At 44.0% G+C, this 18,802-nt stretch overlaps 2 protein-coding genes across 3 annotated transcripts in view; both read right to left on the bottom strand.

Moving 5' to 3' along the window:
- Positions 1 to 4,318, bottom strand: part of CDC5L (cell division cycle 5 like) — a 46,391-nt gene extending 42,073 nt beyond the window's left edge. Inside the window, exons 1-2 of the mRNA XM_004267523.3 lie at positions 4,137 to 4,318; positions 1,394 to 1,497 (exon numbers count right to left, since the gene is read on the bottom strand). Of these exons, the coding sequence (XP_004267571.1) occupies positions 1,394 to 1,497; positions 4,137 to 4,181 (149 nt within the window). The 5' untranslated portion in view covers positions 4,182 to 4,318. The remainder of the gene's footprint in view (positions 1 to 1,393; positions 1,498 to 4,136) is intronic.
- A 5,315-nt stretch (positions 4,319 to 9,633) lies between these two features.
- SPATS1 (spermatogenesis associated serine rich 1) overlaps positions 9,634 to 18,802 on the bottom strand; it is a 52,954-nt gene continuing 43,785 nt past the window's right edge. The window contains exons 7-10 of one of the 2 annotated variants that reach the window (XM_033423902.2): positions 15,420 to 15,540; positions 14,178 to 14,240; positions 10,567 to 10,682; positions 9,634 to 10,112 (exon numbers count right to left, since the gene is read on the bottom strand). In XM_033423902.2, coding sequence (XP_033279793.1) covers positions 10,084 to 10,112; positions 10,567 to 10,682; positions 14,178 to 14,240; positions 15,420 to 15,540 — 329 coding nt within the window. In that variant the 3' untranslated portion in view covers positions 9,634 to 10,083. Of the gene's footprint in view, positions 10,683 to 14,177; positions 14,241 to 15,419; positions 15,541 to 18,802 lie in introns of both variants that reach the window. The other variant, XM_033423901.2, reaches the window with a different exon arrangement.

Here is an 18,802-nt window from a genome sequence, read left to right as displayed (position 1 = left end):
TTTTATACCTTAATCAGTCACCCAGCATGAATAATATCCTCCTCACGTATTAGACATACTGGCTTCTAATATATGAAAAATGCAAGCTAATTCTCATCCTTCAATCACAAAAGCTGGGGGTTTTTTTAACAACAGAATATTCCCTATTTGATTAAACTTACCCCATTCCAAATACCCTATCTCACTAAATTCTACTGTATTTTAATTATGCAAGGTTAGTAATGCTTAAGAAAAGTAACATGACTAAAACATATGCCTTCCTTCTCAACTACCAATTGTTTCCATTCATCTTACATTTTATAGAGGTTTTGCATTTATAAATAAGACAAAACCACCTCATATTTTCATAGTGTTTCTAGTTTTCATAGTACTTTCTGGTGCTTTGATTTGATTCTTACAACACCTTGGCTTACTTCTTTAAGCATTTGACTTACACTCACTAAATGCTTTTCAAAACTGTATTTGTTTGGTGAGTTTTTTAATTTAAGTAAAACTACTATGTCATCTCTGCCTTTCCCCATGCTCCACCTGACCCACCTTTTCCATCCAGTCTACTTAGCTGGAGGAGAGGCCTGCAAACCATATATAAACCTTACCAAACAAAGCGGTAGGAGCTTAGCTCCACTAACAGAACCAGAAATCAGAGCCACTTATGCAGGCTGAGGACCATCTTCCTCTTTGTGGGCCAATCTCTACATTCTGATCCTTTCCCCTACCCAGGTGCCCAGGAAATTAGGTCACTCTTATACAATCCAAAATATGATCCTAGTACCACATGGGTCAGGGCTGGGGCCAGATCACTCATGCCAAAAATACATGTGAAGAACTTACTATGTCCACTACCCTGTGACTTAAAAGGGGGCACCACAGATGTAATGTTGGGTTATGTTATATTCTGGGGAAGCAAATATACAATGTTTCAACGATTCATGAGGAAACTCAACTACTGTAAGCTAGCCTAGAAAATTAACCATTATTTACCATTTATTTCTTTGGGAAAGTAAGTTCTAAAACAATCCACTTATAAACTTTTGGAATACAATCCATTTATAAGCTAGGGTCCATCTGTACCTAAAAGTAGTTATATTTCATGCTTCACAAAGCACTCTCAAACAACATGAACTCATTTGAGCCTCACATCTCCATCAGTTAGGGCCAAGTATTATCCCCAGTTGGGAGAAGGTAGTGGTAGGAAAGAGGGGCTAGAAAATGGCTTGCCTAAGATCACATAGGAAGCAAATGACAGCTAATTCTTAAATCTAAATTCCCATCTCCCACTCCATACTTTGTTATATCACAATGCCTGCTTTCTTTGGTAAGGTTCAAAGAAATGACATTTTCCTCATCATAATTAAGGTCATTTTGTGTTTTCCACTCATTAACTGGTACATACCATCTGGCTTTGCACTGCTTTGCTGATTTTCTATGCAGCAGTGAGGCAATCCTAGACCACTGGTTTTTCCCATATTTCATTACCGCTGCCTTCAAAATTTCATCCTAAAAATTGTTGAAGAAAAACAGTGTATTCAATCACAAAACTCCAAGTGAGAAAAGACAAAATTAAAATTAACTCTAACAGAGTTGTGCTATGGAGAAAGAGAAATATCAACACACACATATATCCTAGATTTAAAAAGAAAGTACAAAACTTCATTACAATAATTAAAAAAAAGCAAGCCAGAATCAGTGAAATGCAAGAAATTAAGAACTCCCTTAGAGGGACTTCCCCAGTGGCGCAGTGGTTAGGAATCCACCTGCCAATGCAGGGTACACGGGTTCGAGCCCTGGACTGGGAAGATCCCACATGCCATGGAGCAACTAAGCCCGTGCACCACAACTACTGAGCCTGCGAGCCACAAATACTGAGCCCGTGTGCCGCAACTACTGAAGCCCGTGCGCCTAGAGCCCGTGTTCCGCAACAAGAGAAGCCACCGCAATGAGAAGTCCGCTCAATGCAACGAAGAGAAGCCTGTGCAATGCAGTGAAGAGTAGCCCCCGCTCGCCGCAGCTAGAGAAAGCCCACGTGCGGCAACGAAGACCCAATGCAGCCAAAATAAATTAATAAAATTAATTAATTTTAAAAAAAAGAACTCCCTTAGAAGGACATCCTACCCTCCCTTACACACAACCCCTTCCCTATCCCGTCCAGTAACTGGGAATGGGTACGGTGTGTGGCTGCTATTCTCGTCAAAGGAATATGGCTCATTCATTTATTCATTCATTGAAAAAACATTCCCTGAACACCAACCTTGTACCAGGTCTTGTGTACTTAGGGAAAGAGAATCAAATAGGACACATCCAGCCCTCAAGAAGCAAGTCAAGACTCAGGTGAATCCAATCTCTAACCCAGGCTTCCTGCCTCCGGCTTACGAATAGCATCTTCTCTTCAGTCCCATAACCCCAACTCTGACCCAAGAATCCACATCTCAGGTCTAACCTAAGAATTAAGTATTTCCCCCGAAGTCACCAGTCAACTCTGTCTCCAGACTCCCCCAGTCTCTAGACACTATTTCACCAGGGCACCCATTGCAATATGGAATTCACCAATCCCAAGAGAGCCCGGCAAGCTAAATCACAGACACCAGGGATATTAGAGACATAGATGAATGCTCTTGGGGCATCTTACTTTTAGGCTTTTGTCCACATTGAACTAGAGCTACATGCCTCATACACGAGCCACTCCACACCACTCCACACCGTATCATCACAGACTCAAAGACTGCAGGGCGTGGGCCACATCACAGGAATCCTGCTGTTACTTGGTTTTTGTACATGTCTCTCCCACAGAAGTCGTCTCTTCTCCAACTTAAACAGCCTGGTTCCCTCTGTGCAAGTTGAGGCAAGGTTCTCACTGACTTTATGTGTAACTTTGTTGCAGTACTGCTATACTTAATCACATCTTCAGGGAAGTATATACAACAATTATCTATCCTACTAGATCCATTCAGAAAAATTTCCCAAGCAAATTTTGTTTGGTACTGTCCTAGTTTCTAAAGATACCAAGATCTGGTCCTGCCCTCTTGCAGTGCTGTCTACTGAGGAAAAGAAATAGCAACTAGCACTTACTGCAAGATTACTATGTGACAGACCCTGTTCTAAATGTTCCAAATGTAGTGACTCATTTAGTCCCCAAGACAGGTAGGTATTATTATCATCCCCATTAGAAAACTGAGACTCTGAGAGGTTAAGAAACCCTCCCAGCATCACACAGAAGGATGTGATGCTTGCAAAAAGACAAAGCAAACTATAACAAGTGGATGAAAGAGTTGTCATGGGACCACTGGGGGTGCAACTACTTTTTACAGGATGAACAGGCAAAAATTCCAGAAGAATTTCTGGACTGGTTTTTGAAGGAAGGTCAGAAAGATGCCAAGCAGTAGGAGGATATTCCAAGAAGGCATAAGATGTAAAAAGACACAGAGCATGAAAAAATATGGTGTTCTCGGGAAACTGACAAATTCAGTGCACTATGAACACCAACTCCACTAAAACCTATTTTACTCATTCTCTACTTTCTCTGGCTCACCAGTGGCACGATCCACTACATTTCTGGAAGCAAAGAGACTACTGAAGGCCTATCTGGCTTCTATCCAAGCTGAAGCGGAGTGACAGGAAGACACAGGCCTTGGGATCTGACGGGAGAGCGGACAAGTTATGCCTTGATCACAGATGACCGCAGGGATGCGGGCATAAACGGGCACTTTGAACCTGGCACTCAAACTGCTTCCCGTCTGCAAGGAAGTCAAGAAAAAAACAAAGTTGTCGCCACAGCACTTCTTCATTTTTGAATATCAGAGAGAACGGGGGTGCCCCAAAGACCGACTCTAGCGGTTATCCTAGCTCTCCCACCACAGTGAGTTCCACCAGGGCAGAGGGCGCGTCCTCAATTCAACAAATGTTCACTGAGGGCCTAACGAGTGCCCGGTAGGTAATCAAGTGGTTAAATCACAGTCCCCGTCCTTCAGGTGCTCAGATAACGTAGGACCGGGCACAAGGTAAAGGCCCCGAGGGTCGGCCCCGCACCGACCCCCACGCAGACCCCGCAAGCAACCTCTCCGCCTCCCCGACCTCCGCGCGCCTGCGCACCAGCAGCCGGAGGGGCGGAGGGCAGCGGACGGCGGGAAAAGGGAACTTACCTCAGTATTCCTCCACACGCCCCCCTTGATCATAATTCGAGGCATCTTAGCGGCGGGGTGTCTCGGCAAGCGGCCGAGTGGAGCTTCTGAGAAGTAGTAACGGCGCTGCGGCCACGGAACCCAAAGCCGTCACTTCCTCCAAGCGCAACCTTCTGCTTTGAAGAGCTCTGCGCAGGCGCAAGGCGGGGTTTGGGGTTGGGGGAGAAGAGTAGCAAGTCTCGCGAGAACTCGAGTGACTAAAAGCAAATAAGCGCTTTGTTGTTAAAGCTCTACTCTAGGAAGACTGACAGAAAGTCATCAAACCACTCTAAGCCAAAGCGCCCTACGCCGCACGCATGCCCAAAATAGATTGGAAGAAGCCATGGCTCTCGCGAGATATCGGCAGTGGCTCTTGGCAGAGAATGTAGTGCTGGGGTTGGTTGTGACGTCACCTGGTGGCAGAGAATAGGAACGTGGCGCGTGTAGAGTTTAAGCCCAGCTGGTCTAAAAAGAACTTTGTTAATTTATTAATTTAGCACCTTATTAGGCATTTAACTGATAGGAATTTATTCCCAGAATACTCAGGAAAACGCAATAGCTTATTTAAGCCTAAATTTCCTAACCTGGAGGTGATAATAGTACCAACTTCGTAGGGTCGTCTTAAGGATTAAATGAGATCGTAAACCTAGCATAGTATCTGATACATAATAAGTGATCACAAAAGTGGCAACTGTTACTACAAGAAGCGCAACCCCAAGTGATCAGTGGTTGTCCCAGAAATCCACAGAAATGTCATGTCAGAGTTTTTCATTCATTGCTATTCACTCTGTGTGGATTAATAGTAGAGAGTTACCATCGATAGGTACTGGTATTAGACAGACTCAGTCTGGGTTGAAATCTTGGCTCTCTCATCAGCTTGGGTAATAACCTTGCTGGATCTCAGCATCCTCATCTGAAAAGTGGAGTTAACAATTCATACCTCATAAATTTGAGGGACAAATTAGTTGAAAGATACCTAAAACCCAGTGAGGTAGGGATTGCCAAACTGCCATTCCACCTCCCCATTACTCACTTGGTCTCCTTCACCATTCAAAAACATCTCTTTGGAGCCAGCCCTGGAAGGCATGAAAATGTTTAGTGGACTGGGAAACATCCTAAGAATTTAAATAATGCCTTTCTCTTTATAGTTCTTCATTTCTCCATTTGCCTCTTCTGAGAGAGCTACAGAACTTTCCGGTAATATATATATATATACTGTTTTTCCTTGAAATGGGAAATTGTAGCAATAAAACCACTAGTTTGTTGAGAGGACAGTGTTAGATTATGAAGAACACACAGATGTGTGTGTTCTGGTGACAAGCCATATTTTCTGTCTCTGGACGCAGGTCCAGAGATAATGCTTCTCTGTAGAATGTGTGACCATTACTTCCTGCCAACCCCACCCCCAACATGCACTCAGCTACAGTGGTTACAAGTGTCTCTCTCTCTCTCTCTCTCTCTCTCTCTCTCTCTCTCTCTCTCTGTCTCTCTCTCTCTCTCTCTCTCACACACACACACACACACACTGGCCATTTGATTGATCTGATCAAAGTTGAACCAATTAAGTCTCCTCCCCAGGAATTTTGACACTGAAACCTAGAAGAAGCCAGTCTCTCTGCTGGCCAATGAATCTCTAACATGTGAAGCCCAGGAGTTGCCTGCCACCATGTTTTGTACAACATAGACTAAGAAGGGAAGAAAGAAGGTCCCAGGTGCACTGAGAGGAGCAGAGAGAAGCGTACAGAAAGACAGAGGTAGGTCTTGGCTGCACCACTGTCCCTGGATCCAATATGTTCCTCTGTCCTCGGTGCATCCCTGTCCTTGAGTTGTTGTTGTTTTTTTAATATTATTTTACAATCTACTGTTTTCTTAATTTTTTAAATTTATTTATTTATTTTTGGCTGCATTGGGTCTTCGTTGCTGCGCGCAGGCTTTCTCTAGTTAAGAGTGGGGGCTACTTTTTTTTTTTTGGCTGCGTTGGGTCTTCATTGCTGCGCATGGGCTTTCTCTCATTGCGGGGAGCAGGGGCTACTCTTCATCGCGGTGCGCAGGCTTCTCATTGCGGTGGCTTCTCTCGTTGCAGAGCATGGGCTCTAGAGCGCAGGCTCAGTAGTTGTGGCGCATGGGCTTAGTTGCTCTGTGGCATGTGGGATCTTCCTGGACCAGGGCTCGAACCTGTGTCCCCTGCATTGGAAGGAGGATTCTTAACCACTGTACCACCAGGGAAGTCTCCTGTCCTTGAGTTCCAATGATTAGTTCCCCTTTTGGCTTCAGTCAGTTGAAATTGGGTATCTGTTATTTGTAAGCCAGATTCCTAACACATCCAGAGTTGAACCGGTCCTCTCTGAAGAGCCATTTCAGATCTAACATTCCAAGAGCCCATGATGATGGCTTCTCCTTCCCACTCAGCACCACCTTTATACCCCCTCCATGTCACCTTTTCACCAAATAGAAAAAGTGCACCTTCCTCAAGACACTTTATTGACACCTGCTGGAAAATTGTCACAAAATACTGATGTTTTGAGAACAAGACACTTACTACAAGAAAATTAGATCTCCCATGCCTATGATACAAATTGCACCCCCTTAGGGGCATACGTTTTACAACCTGCCCATTAGGACAGAGCAGCCCTGTCAAAAGTCCCCCAAGGCACCCTTGAACACGCAGACTGCATGTCTAATCGAAATTCTAGTTTCCATCTTGTCCAGTTTTTTACCATCAAGAAACTGTGCAGGGGACTTCCCTGATGGTCCAGTGGTTAAGAATCCGCCTTCCAATGCAGGGAATGTGGGTTCGATCCCTAGTCGGGGAACTAAGATCCCACATGCCATGGGGCAACTAAGCCCACGCACTGCAACTACTGAGCCCGCGCACTCTAAAGCCCATGTGCCACAACTAGAGAGAAGCCCTTGTGCTGCAACTAAGACCTGACATGGCCAAATAAATAAATAAATAAAAAGAAACTGTGCAAGAAAGGGCTAAAATTAGAGTCAAAAGCCTGTGACAACACCAAGGGATGGAGAGGAGCTGGGGCTAGCCACCCTCATCATCATCATCATCTCCCCAAGTAAGGATATGGAATTTAAGTAGAAATATTGCGCTGCTTTGCAAATACAATTTCAAGACAGGTCCTCCAGCCCTGCCCGCATCCACCAGATTGCCACCCATAAGGCCCTCTCCCATTTAGAAACTCCTCAGCTAGTGTTAGGAAAAACTAATATCCTGGTGTCCAGTTACTACAAAATGGAATTCCATGCACCCTAAATGCTGGTAATTCATACCGTAATGCTAACCATGGTTAATCATCTAAATCGGCTTGAGTCTCACCTACTGATACTCCCTTGTGGTGAGTCCAGTTGTAGCTTGTAATTTTTTTCTCAGGTACTCATCTTCATGGTTGTTATTTCTGGGGAGTCCCCTGTGCCCTGGGGTGGGGAAGTGTTCCCAAAGAGACTATGCTTATTGTCAGGCCCCAGAGATTCAAGAGTGTTTGTGAGCTCATTTCTCAGTTTAGGATCAATATTCCAATCAAGTCATTTACAACTAACCCTGCATCCACAGGGCACAGACTTGGGATTTACATTTCTCACAGGAGACTTTTTTTTTCCACACTCATATACCAGACCCCAGACTCATAAGCCCAGTTGCATACTGGACAGTTCCGCTTGGGTGTGTCACAGGTTTCTCAAATTCATCTTCCAAAAATTGAGCCCTCAGGAATTCCCTGGCTGTCCAGTGGTTAGGACTCCACGCTTTCACTGCCCAGGGCCCGGGTTCAATCCCTGGTTGGGGAACTAAGATTCCACAAGCCTCGCAGTGCTGCCAAAAAAAAAAAAAAAAAGAGCTCCCCCTAGAAAACCTATACTTCTCCAGCATTCCTTATTTCAAGGGATAGCACAGGACTGGCGTGTATGGCTGTGTAAAGGGTTCATTGCATAAGGGAAAAGTGGGGGCTGAAATCTAGCTTGCACACTGCTCACCAGGCAATGCGTCCACGGGACTGTGTCCACCAAGAAAGCATCTTTCTCTAGGTGTATGAAGCCACCACATGGGCTAGACACTGTATGTTGCCCTGGCAACAGCACCACCATCCACCTATTGCCACTCTTCCTTCCCCCATAACTTCCTCCCACCCACATCCAAGTCATTCCAGAGTCTTGCCAATTTTATCTCCTAGGTAGCCCTCCAATCCATCTCCTTTGTCCACCTCTGCTGTAAGTTTCCAGATCGAGCAAATTAAAATACCAGTTAAATCCCAGTTAAATTTGAATTTCAAATAAACAGCAAGTGAATTTTAGTATAATTGTGACTCATGCATTCCTTTTGTCCTCCCTTTCCTAGAGAACCCTGGTTTCTCCTCCAGCCCACACTGCGCTCAGCCAATAGAACACATTTCTAGCCAGATGATCACTCCCATGCTCACACCATCACCACTGGAAGGTGCCCTCACACCCTCTCCGTACTTGGTAGAAACATACACATTTCCTCGGAAAACAAGCCATTGGGATTTTTGACTTCTTTTTTGATATGAGGCAGGGTCCCTCCATGTGCACCAAGAAATGATTAATTTGCATGTATTTCTTACAAAGTCCAGGTTTGGGAGCCTCAGTGTTGACTCTTCAAGTCAGTAGTGGCCGCCCCATCCCCCAGGGAGGCTCAGGCCACAACCCCTCCTGGAGTTCCCCAGTGTTGGAAGGACAGAAGGCATCTCAAATGGGCTCCCAGTCCTTCCCCAGAGTCCACTGGGAACTTGGCCAGTAGATGTGCTAAATCAGGGTCAGAGCTCCTTACTGCAAGGGATGGGGGCTGTTCAGTGCGTTTCAGGCCCAGACGGGAAGAAAAGTCGCAGGGCATAAAGATGTGAGAGGGGCCAAGGCAGGGGGCAATGTGTGGCCAAACCAGCCAAGGTCAAGGCTGGTCAAGGGAGAGGGAATGAGTCCAAAGACCCCGTGGAGGCAGCAGGCCTGGTCTCATCAGGGGCTGGGCAGGACCAAGTGGTGCCCTGCACTCAGATGGGCACTCCTAAATGTCCCAGATGTCAGCCCCGCACAGCTATCAGGTTCTCAGTGAACCACAAGATTACCCTTGACCTTAGGAGATACCTACTGAAGTATATAGGTATGTAGGAGTAAAGGGTTATGATGTCTGCCACTCACTCTCAAATAATTGAGAAGGGACTTCCCTGGTGGCGCAGTGGTTAAGAATCCGCCTGCCAATGCAGGGGACACGGGTTTGAGCCCTGGTCTGGGAAGATCCCACATGCCGCAGAGCAACTAAGCCCGTGCGCCACAACTACTGAGCCTGCGCTCTAGAGCCCATGAGCCACAACTACTGCAGCCCGCGCGCCTAGAGCCCATGCTCCGCAACAAAAGAAGCCACTGCAATGAGAAGCCCGCGCACCGCAACGAGGAGTAGCCCCTGCTCGCCACAACTAGAGAAAGCCCATGCACAGCAACAAAGACCCGACGCACCCAAAAATAAATAAATATATTTACCAAAATTGATAGTAATATTGAGCAAAATAATAATAATAATATGAGAAAAAGAGAATGTGTACAACTCTAGACAAATGTTAATTGTAGACTCTAGGTGAAGACTATGTAGGTGTCTGTTTGTTGTATGATTCTCGCAACTTTTCTATCAGTTTGACAGTTTTCAAAATATAAACTTAAGGGAATTCCCTGGCAGTCCAGTGGTTAGGACTCTGCACTTTCACTGCGGAGGGCCCGGGTTCAATCCCTGGTCGGGGAACTAAGATCCCACAAGCCGTGCAGCGCCGCCAAAACAAAAAAGTTAAAAGAGGCAAAACACAGTGATTCTGCATCCAAGTCAAACATTTGATTTAGAACAGTCGCACTAACAGAAGCAATTAACAGGAAAAGGCTCTCCAGAGGACAGTCAGTGCCTGCTTCCTGGACCTGTTCCTGTTCAGGATTGTCTTAGAAAGTCCAAAGAACCTGTGGATAGAGGCACGGAGTTAAAGGCTGTGCTCCATTACAAGACTAACAGTTCTCAACCACACACGGTGACACATGGCCATGACATCTGCCCAAGGGCCATCTCGGGGCAAAGGGCACCATCCACTCTGGGAGAGGCTCTCTGCCTCTCTCGTCTCCATTGTGAAGCCTCTCAAAAGCCTGCTCTTCTGGGCTTGCCTCCAGTTTTTATGCTACTTTTTTTTTTTTTTGGTGGTACATGGGCCTCTCACTGTTGTGGCCTCTCCCGTTGCGGAGCACAGCCTCCGGACGCGCCCGCCCAGCGGCCATGGCTCATGGGCCCAGCCGCTCCGTGGCGTGTGGGATCCTCCTGGACCGGGGCACGAACCCGTGTCCCCTGCATCGGCAGGCAGACTCTCAACCACTGCGCCACCAGGGAAGCCCTATGCTACTTTTTGAAGGTTCTTTGACCCACCAACAGGTAGCAAACTCTGTAGCAAGGGGACCGCTGGCTGCCAACTGTCAAGCTCTTCAACTTCTCTTATCTCGTTCTTCAGCTTGTTGGCCTTCTCCTTCACCCAGAAAGGCAAGCTGTGGGAAGAAAACAATACCCTGAGTTGAGTTTGTCTGATGCAAAATTTACAAACACCTTCAGCAGACAAGGCACTACATCCTCCAAAAGTAAGAAGGCCTCCCATGCTGCAAAAAATCAAAATCAAACACCGTGTTAGTCTTCACCATTTGCCCCTGCCCCAAACCCAGATCTCTTTTGTATCCCTCTCTACCCAAGAAGTTGACCCCAGTAGCCTGCATCACCTTGACTCCTCCCTGCCCCCACCTTTGAGCTGGGCTTGGATAATGGGAGGCACCAACAGGAGATCAGAAGGTGGAAAGACAGAGGTTGGGGTATGTCTTATTGAGCTCCCACCCTATCTCCTGAGGTACCCCAGTTCTGGAGCCGCTGTATTCTCCTCTGCCGCAGGTCCTTTCAGACAGCCCTTCTCCATCTCCTGCTGCTCTATGAACCATGGGCCCTCCTCCTGCTGTTCAGATCTAGGAGTAGTAAGAGCTTCCCACTGGTGGGAGCCCCTGGGTGCTCCGCCCTCCCATGTGAGTTTCCTCAACCTGCCCACACACTGGTAAACAGTCCTTTCACTAAACTGTCTTCAGAATCCCACCGGAGTGTGCCTTCTGCTTTCTGCCGGGACCTCAGCTAATACAGACACCCAGCGTCCTCCCAGGTCTGTTGAGATTTGAAAGGTCATATGCTGGGCTGCAGTGTGTGGGTTCTGAGAGGTACCAGGAAGTAAGGTTCCTGGGATGAGTCAGAGCAGGAAGACGAAGAATGTTTTCATCTTTTGGCAGCTAAAATTTTCATGTTTTTAGGGAGAAGTGCATCATGATTGAGAAAATACCCTGATAAACCTGCTGGAGTATTACCACACATAGCAACAGGTGGAAGTAATGGTTATCATTTAAAGCTGACAACCCAATAGTAGAAGCCCAAGTAAGAAAAGCAGGACGACAGACTTCCCTGGCGGTCTAGTGATTAAGACTCTGTGCGCAGTGGTTAAGAATCCGCCTGCCAATTCAGGGGACATGGGTTTGAACCCTGGTCCGGGAGGATCCCACATGCCACGGAGCATCCAAGCTCATGCGCCACAACTGCTGAGCCGGCACTCTGGAGCCCGCGAGCCACAACTACTGAAGCCCGCGCGCCTAGAGCCCATGATCCGCAACAAGAGAGGCCACCTCAATGAGAAGCCCGTGCATTGCAACGAGGAGTAGTCCCCGCTCACCGCAACTAGAGAAAAGTCCATGCACAGCAATGAAGACTCAACACAGCCAAAAATAAATAAATAAAATTAAAATTAAAAAAATAATAATAATAAAGTATAAAAAAAAAAGAGACACTGTGCTTTTACTGCAGGGAGCACAGGTTCAATCCCTGGTCAGGGAACTAAGGATCCTGCATGCCGTGAGGCAGTGGCCAAAAAGAAAAGCAGGACGAACAGCAATATAGAAAGATATTAGCATAAAGAACCAGCAGGATAAGAACACAAGCATTCCTAAACATCAGAAGAAACAATTTTTTAACTTTTGTTGAAATAATCAAAGAAAACAGTGAAAGACTCAGGGTAAATATAATACACATAATACATATAACATAAACTATTATGATAGAATTGAAATCAAATCTGTCAAATCAATAAATGCAAATGGCCCTAATTCACCTCTTAAAGAAAAGAAATTTTCAAATTGGCTCACAAAGCAAAATCCAATTCCTTGTCTGAGAGAAAGACCTAAAACAAAGTGATTCGAAAGTCTAAGAATGGGCAAAGAAATATTAGTCGAATGCAAACAAAACAAAGTAAGAGTTGTAATCTTAATATCTGGCTAGGTATAACATAGGACAAATGCATTAAATGAGAAAAAGAAAGATATTTTTATAATGCTAATGGCTACAATTAACAAAAAAGATAGGGCTTCCTTGGTGGCACAGTGTTTGGGAGTCCGCTTGCCAATGCAAGGGACACAGGTTCGAGCCCTGTTCTGGGAAGATCCAACATGCGGAGCAGCTAAGCCGGTGCACCACAACTAGTGAGTCTGCGCTTTCGAGCCCGTGAGCCACAACTACTGAAGCCCGCGCGCCTAGAGCCCGTGCTCCGCAACAAGAAGCCTGCGCACTGCAACAAAGATTAGCCCCCGCTCTCTGCAACTAGAGAAAGCCCGCATGCATCAGCGAAGACCCAGCGCAGCCAAAAATAAATAAATAAATTTATTTTTTTAAAAAAAAAGAAATCTATTAAAAAAAACAATAAAGATAGAAACACACTAATATTGGGACATTATAACACAACAACTCTTGGTCCAAGTGGACAAAATGAGTGGACAAAAATGAGTAAGAAAATATAGGGACTAAACAGAATAATCAATAAGATAAATCTTCTGGGTATGTATCTAACTTCGAATCCTGATGAAATAGAATGTACTTTCAGATGCATGCGGAGAGAGTCCCAAAATCGAACGTATATTAGATCACAGGGAAAATTTTGATAAGTTCCATAAAGTAAAAATAATAAAAACAATATTTTCTGATCACAAGGTGATAGAAGTAAAAATGAATTACAAAATAAAAACCAAAAAGCTCTCCTACCTGGAAATTCAAAATCTATCTATTAAGGAATTCTTTAACCAAAAGGAAAGTACCAATGCGAACTGCAGAATTCTTCAAAAAATAAGGATAACCTGCATATCAAAATGTATAAGGTTCAGAATGGAGCTGAGCTAACATATAAGATCAGAGGAGTGATACTTCCCTCAAATACAGAAATACTCCAATAGCTTGCTCTCTACCTCTTCAAACTCTAACCATCCTCCCTGGCTGCACTCATTTAAGCATATGCCTTTCTTTTCTTTTTTTTAAAAAATAACTTTATTTATTTATTTATTTTTGGCTGCATTAGGTCTTCATTGCTGTGCGCGGGCTTTCTCTAATTGCAGTGAGAAGGGGCTACTCTTCATCGCAGTGCGCGGGCTTCTCATTGCGGTGGCTTCTCTTGTTGTAGAGCACGGCCTCTAGGTGCGTGGACTTCAGTAGTTGTGTTTCTCGGGCTCTAGAGCGCAGACTCAGTAGTTGTGGCACATGGGCTTAGCTGCTCTGTGGCATGTGGGATCTTCCCGGACAAGAGCTCGAACCCGTGTCCCCTGCATGGGCAGGCGGACTCTCAACCACTGCCCCACCAGGGAAAGCCCTGTCTTTTCTAACAAACTCTTATGTTTTGGAAAGCAGGGACCCTGACTTTTTGCTCCACATCAAACCCCTCACAGTGCACACCTAGGACTACACGTGGCATCTGGTATTTGTCCATCATATCTGTTGCGGATGTGAGCAGCCCAGCTGCCAGACTCCACAGACACTTGACCTTCGAAACCAAAAACCCTCCATTCAAACTGCCTCACCCACCTGCTGGGATTCAAAAGGTCCCTATGTGTTAGGTGTCTATGAGCTCCTCCATAGGAGAAAATAAACAATTGATATTTTCATAAAGGTAGGATAATATGAAACATGCTGAGAGAACTCACTTGGGAATTTGTGGAAGAGGCTCAAGTGGAATAAATGTATCAAATTTCTTTTCATAAGGCATTCTGAAAAACAGAAAAGGCAACCACAAGATTGGTGTGGTTTCTATGGCAAAGAGATCAATACATCATTGTGTTCAATAAAATGTCTTATTTTCTGGTTTTAATTGTTACGTATGGGCTTCAAAACTGTTAAGGGCCATAATTCTTATTATTTTTTTACCATTTTTAGTAAACATCATTAAAACAAACATGATTAATTTTTATTGAGGTATAGTTGATTTACAATATGTTTAAGGTGTATACATAGTGATTCACAATTTTTAAGGGTTATACTCCATTTATAGTTCTTATTAAATGTCAGTTATATTCCCCGTACTGTACAATATGTCCTTGTTGCTTATTTATTTTATACATAGTAGTTTGTACCTCTTAGTCCCCACCTCTGTCTTGCCCCTCCCCCTCCCACTAGTAACTACTAGTTTTTTCTCTATATCTGTGAGTCTGTTTCTGTTTTGTTATATTTACTAGTTTGTTTTACTTTTTAGATTCCACATAAACGTGATCTCATACAGTATTTGTCTTTCTCTGTCTGACTTATTTCACTAAGCATAATACCCTCCAAGTTCATCCATGTTGTTGCAAATGGCAAAAATTTCGTTCTTTTTTACAGCCGAGTAATATTCCATTGTGTACATACACCACATCTTCTTTATCCATTCATCTGCTGATGGACACTTAGGTTGCTTCCATATCTTGGCTATTGGAAGTAATGCTGCTATGAACATTGGTGTGCATGTATCTTTTCAAATTAGTGGTTTTGTTTTCTTTGGAACATGATTGATTTTTTAAAATACTTTTAATGTACTATATCAACTGTTTTCTCTTTTAATTTAATGACCCTCCATTTCTCCTCAATGCTTAGTTGCAAGTACAAGTCAATCCAAATAGTAGTCGCTAATCAACAATCTGATTCAGTATGAAAATTGAAGTCTTCATATTTGTTGATAATAACAGGAACAAAATTAACAACCACCTTTTTGTAGTCAAGATCCTGTGTATGATTTCAATTACACACATGTACATGTGCATACACTAAGGAACTAGGTACAGATTTTTTTAGAAATTCTCACCAAATATGTCTTGTTGAGATTCACCCCTTGTAAAATATAATTTATATGTAGTAGAAAGAAATACAATTCCTTTAAAGTTAACTAAATAACCCTAGTATTAACATACACTTACATTGAAAAATTCCCTGGCGGGAGAGTTGATCCTGCTTTGTGGAAGCCTTTACTCTGTTCTGGACACATATATGGATTATCTCCTGGAGTTACCTTTGGGATTCCATTCCTGGGATCAATAACTGTGAATGGAGTTTGAAAACAAAATCATAAAAAGGGCTGAAGATGATCCACAGATTTACCGTAAGAATTGACATGACAATGGAAACAGGATAATTTAGTGTTTTATTATGAGGTACATATAGGTATCTTAATGTTCTGTTTGTGATTGTCTCACCTTGAAGAGATGAAAAGTGTGAGCCTAAAATAAAATAAAATTAAAATTAAAAATAAATTGTAAAAAAACAGATTAAAAAAAACAAATAAAAGTGCGAGCCTATGTTTGAGACGTTTTTTAAAAGGTGTTGTTGGGCTTCCCTGGTGGCGCAGTGGTTGAGAATCTGCCTGCCAATGCAGGGGACACGGGTTCAAGCCCTGGTCTGGGAGGATCCCACATGCCGCGGAGCAACTAGGCCCGTGAGCCACAACTACTGAGCCTGCGCGTCTGGAACCTGTGCTCCGCAACAAGAGAGGCCATGAGAGTGAGAGGCCCGTGCACCGCGATGAAGAGTGGCCCCCACTTGCCACAACTAGAGAAAGCCCTCGCACAGAAACGAAGACCCAACACAGCAAAAATAAATTAATTAATTAATAAAAGGTGTTGTTATGATTACCTCACCCTGGGAAAGAAGAATAGCTTAGGTTTGGATGGGATGTTTTGGTTTAAAATGAATGGTGAATCAAAAGTATCTGAAATGATTAGCATGAACTCTGACTTGAAATCTTTTCATTCCTGAACATTAGTGCACTTTGAATCCCTGAATCCCTCCGGGATTAGCAGCTCTAATTGGGGCTCTGCCTCTCCGACTGGGTCTCAGGAGGAAATCAACTAATAAGGGCTCTGCTACTCCTTCTGACTCAAAGACTAGGGTAGTGTAGCAGTAGGAGGTGGCCTTCCTGGTGAAGAGGAGTCACGAAAAAGTCTACTGATGCTGAGCAAACACTGCTTCCTCAGCCCATGCTCTGACACCCAACCCAGCCGCTTCCAACGCCCCAGGAATAAGTAACTAACCACATAGAGTCAGCCTGGTACAGGATGGTCGTTTAAACCTGCACCTCTTACACCAGATGCATCTCCTAAGGGAATAATCCTGGACTGCAAGACTAACCACCTTGGGATCAGAAGCAAGGATGCATGGCTGGAAGCACAACCTCCTTCTTTGCTCACACACCCAATGAAAAGGACCCTCTTTTTAATTTTTAAATGCTTGTTTTGATATTGCTCCATTCACCTGTACTCACAAGATACAAGCCAAATGGAGAGCTGGGGAAGATTTTTAATAAGCTGTTTCCTACCTGCCCAAATTTCTCTAGCTAACTCAGAAAAGCCATTTGCACAATTGGTGGAAGTACTTGAGTTACTGGAGTACTTGATTTTTTAATTTTCTGTTTTTTACTCTTTCAAAACCCTTTTCAATAGCTAAGACTCTTCAGCTAAACTTTTTATTAGCTCTTAAGTGCAGGGAAATAACATCAACTACGTCTGTACATTGAGCGCTTCCTGAGGATGAAATGCTGAGGATTCAAAGCAAGGAGAGTGGAGTGACCCTACCTTTTGAAACCCAAACCAGGGTACTGACAAGTAAAGATCAGGTGACAACAAGAAGTGGTGAGAAGGGCTTGAACTGTGAAATCAGTCACGCCTGAGTCCAAATTCAGTTCTGCAATTTCTAGTTCTGTGCCCTTGGGCAGTTTAACTTCCCTAAGCCTTAGAATCCTCATTTATAAACTGTTTATTTCAAATGTCTACTTTGCATAGCTATCATGAGTACTGAATGAGAATAATCTGTATACATAATCAGCACTCAAGAAATGGCAGCACCCTGTTTGGGGAAAGTATCCTAGGAACTTGTTTGGAAAACCAGAGCTTTTTGAAGAATGCACTAACCATTCTGTCTCTAGACTGCTCTTCTAATCTACAGATCCTGGACTTGGGCTGCAGCATTTCCAGCATCCAGCCAACCCTTCAGACTGGTCCCCACAATCCGAATTAGCAAGAGCCAATTCCTTAGCATCTACCCAGTGGCTACTGTTTGTCCTGAATTCAGTGGTTTTTGTATATTGACAGACTCCTTGGTTTGTCTCAAGTCTGAAGTCAAGGGGAGATTCTGTCAGCAACCAAGGACCTCTCTGTTCAGTCCTGAACAGGTTTTTCCTTCAACTGCATGGCTTATCCCTATACTTGTGCTACTAAATGTATAAAGGTATAATCTAAGTTGTTTAATATATATTGTGCAATGTTTAGTATGTTGCACCCTTAAAGCTATCTATCCATTTATCTTTATTTCAAAAATCTGAACATAGGGCCAGCATATACTTCTGTTCCATATTTAATGGTGAAATTTAAACGTCAATAAATAAAAATAGTATACCCACGTAATGCTTAAAAAAAAGAAATGGGGACTTCCCTGGCAGTCCAGTGGTTAGTTAAGACTGCGTTTCCACTGCAGGGGGCTCAGGTTCGATCCCTGGTCAGGTAACTAATATCCCACATGCCACATGGCATGGCCAAAAAAAAAAAAAAAGAAATGGTAGCAGTTGTTATTATTATTTGAAATTAGGACTAGGCTAATACCACCCGCATCCCAATTTTTCTTTTTTTTTTTTTTTTAGGTACGCGGGCCTCTCACTGTTGTGGCCTCTCCTATTGCAGAGCACAGGCTCCGTACGCGCAGGCTCAGCAGCCATGGCTCACGAGCCCAGCCACTCCGCGGCATGTGGGATCTTCCCGAACCGGGGCACGAACCCGTGTCCCCTGCATCGGCAGGTGGACTCTCAACCACAGCGCCACCAGGGAAGCCCCCAATTTTTTTTTTTTAATCTGGAAAATTCAAGGTTAGAGAATAGGGAATCTTATCTAGTTGGGAAGACAAGACAATAAAAACAGTAAAGGGAAGGAAGGAAGGGAGGGAGGGAGGGAGGGAGGGAGGAAAAGGAATAATAAACACAAAATTCAGGACAATGTTTACTTTCGAGTTAGGAGGGAAGTGATGGGTTAGGGTTAGGATTTGGATCATCATGATAATCTCATTTACTTTTGATACGTACTTGCAGTTGGCCCAGTTCTGGCCAGTGAGACACGAGTGGAAGGAAGTTTCCCAAGGACCATATGGGAAAACTTTTCCTTCCTTCTAAAAGGGGAAGGCAACAAGAGATTTTCCTCTTTTTCATGTCTTGAATATAAAAATGATTCTTGGAACTGCGACAGTTATCTTGTGACCATAAGGTGACAAGCATCAAGACAAGAAAATCCAACACTACGAAGAATGGTAACACACACACAAA

Source organism: Orcinus orca, chromosome 10 (assembly GCF_937001465.1).
Source record: "Orcinus orca chromosome 10, mOrcOrc1.1, whole genome shotgun sequence".
NCBI lineage: Eukaryota > Metazoa > Chordata > Mammalia > Artiodactyla > Delphinidae > Orcinus > Orcinus orca.
Note: the sequence above shows the minus strand (reverse complement) of the source record. Positions and strands in the feature narration are given on the sequence as shown.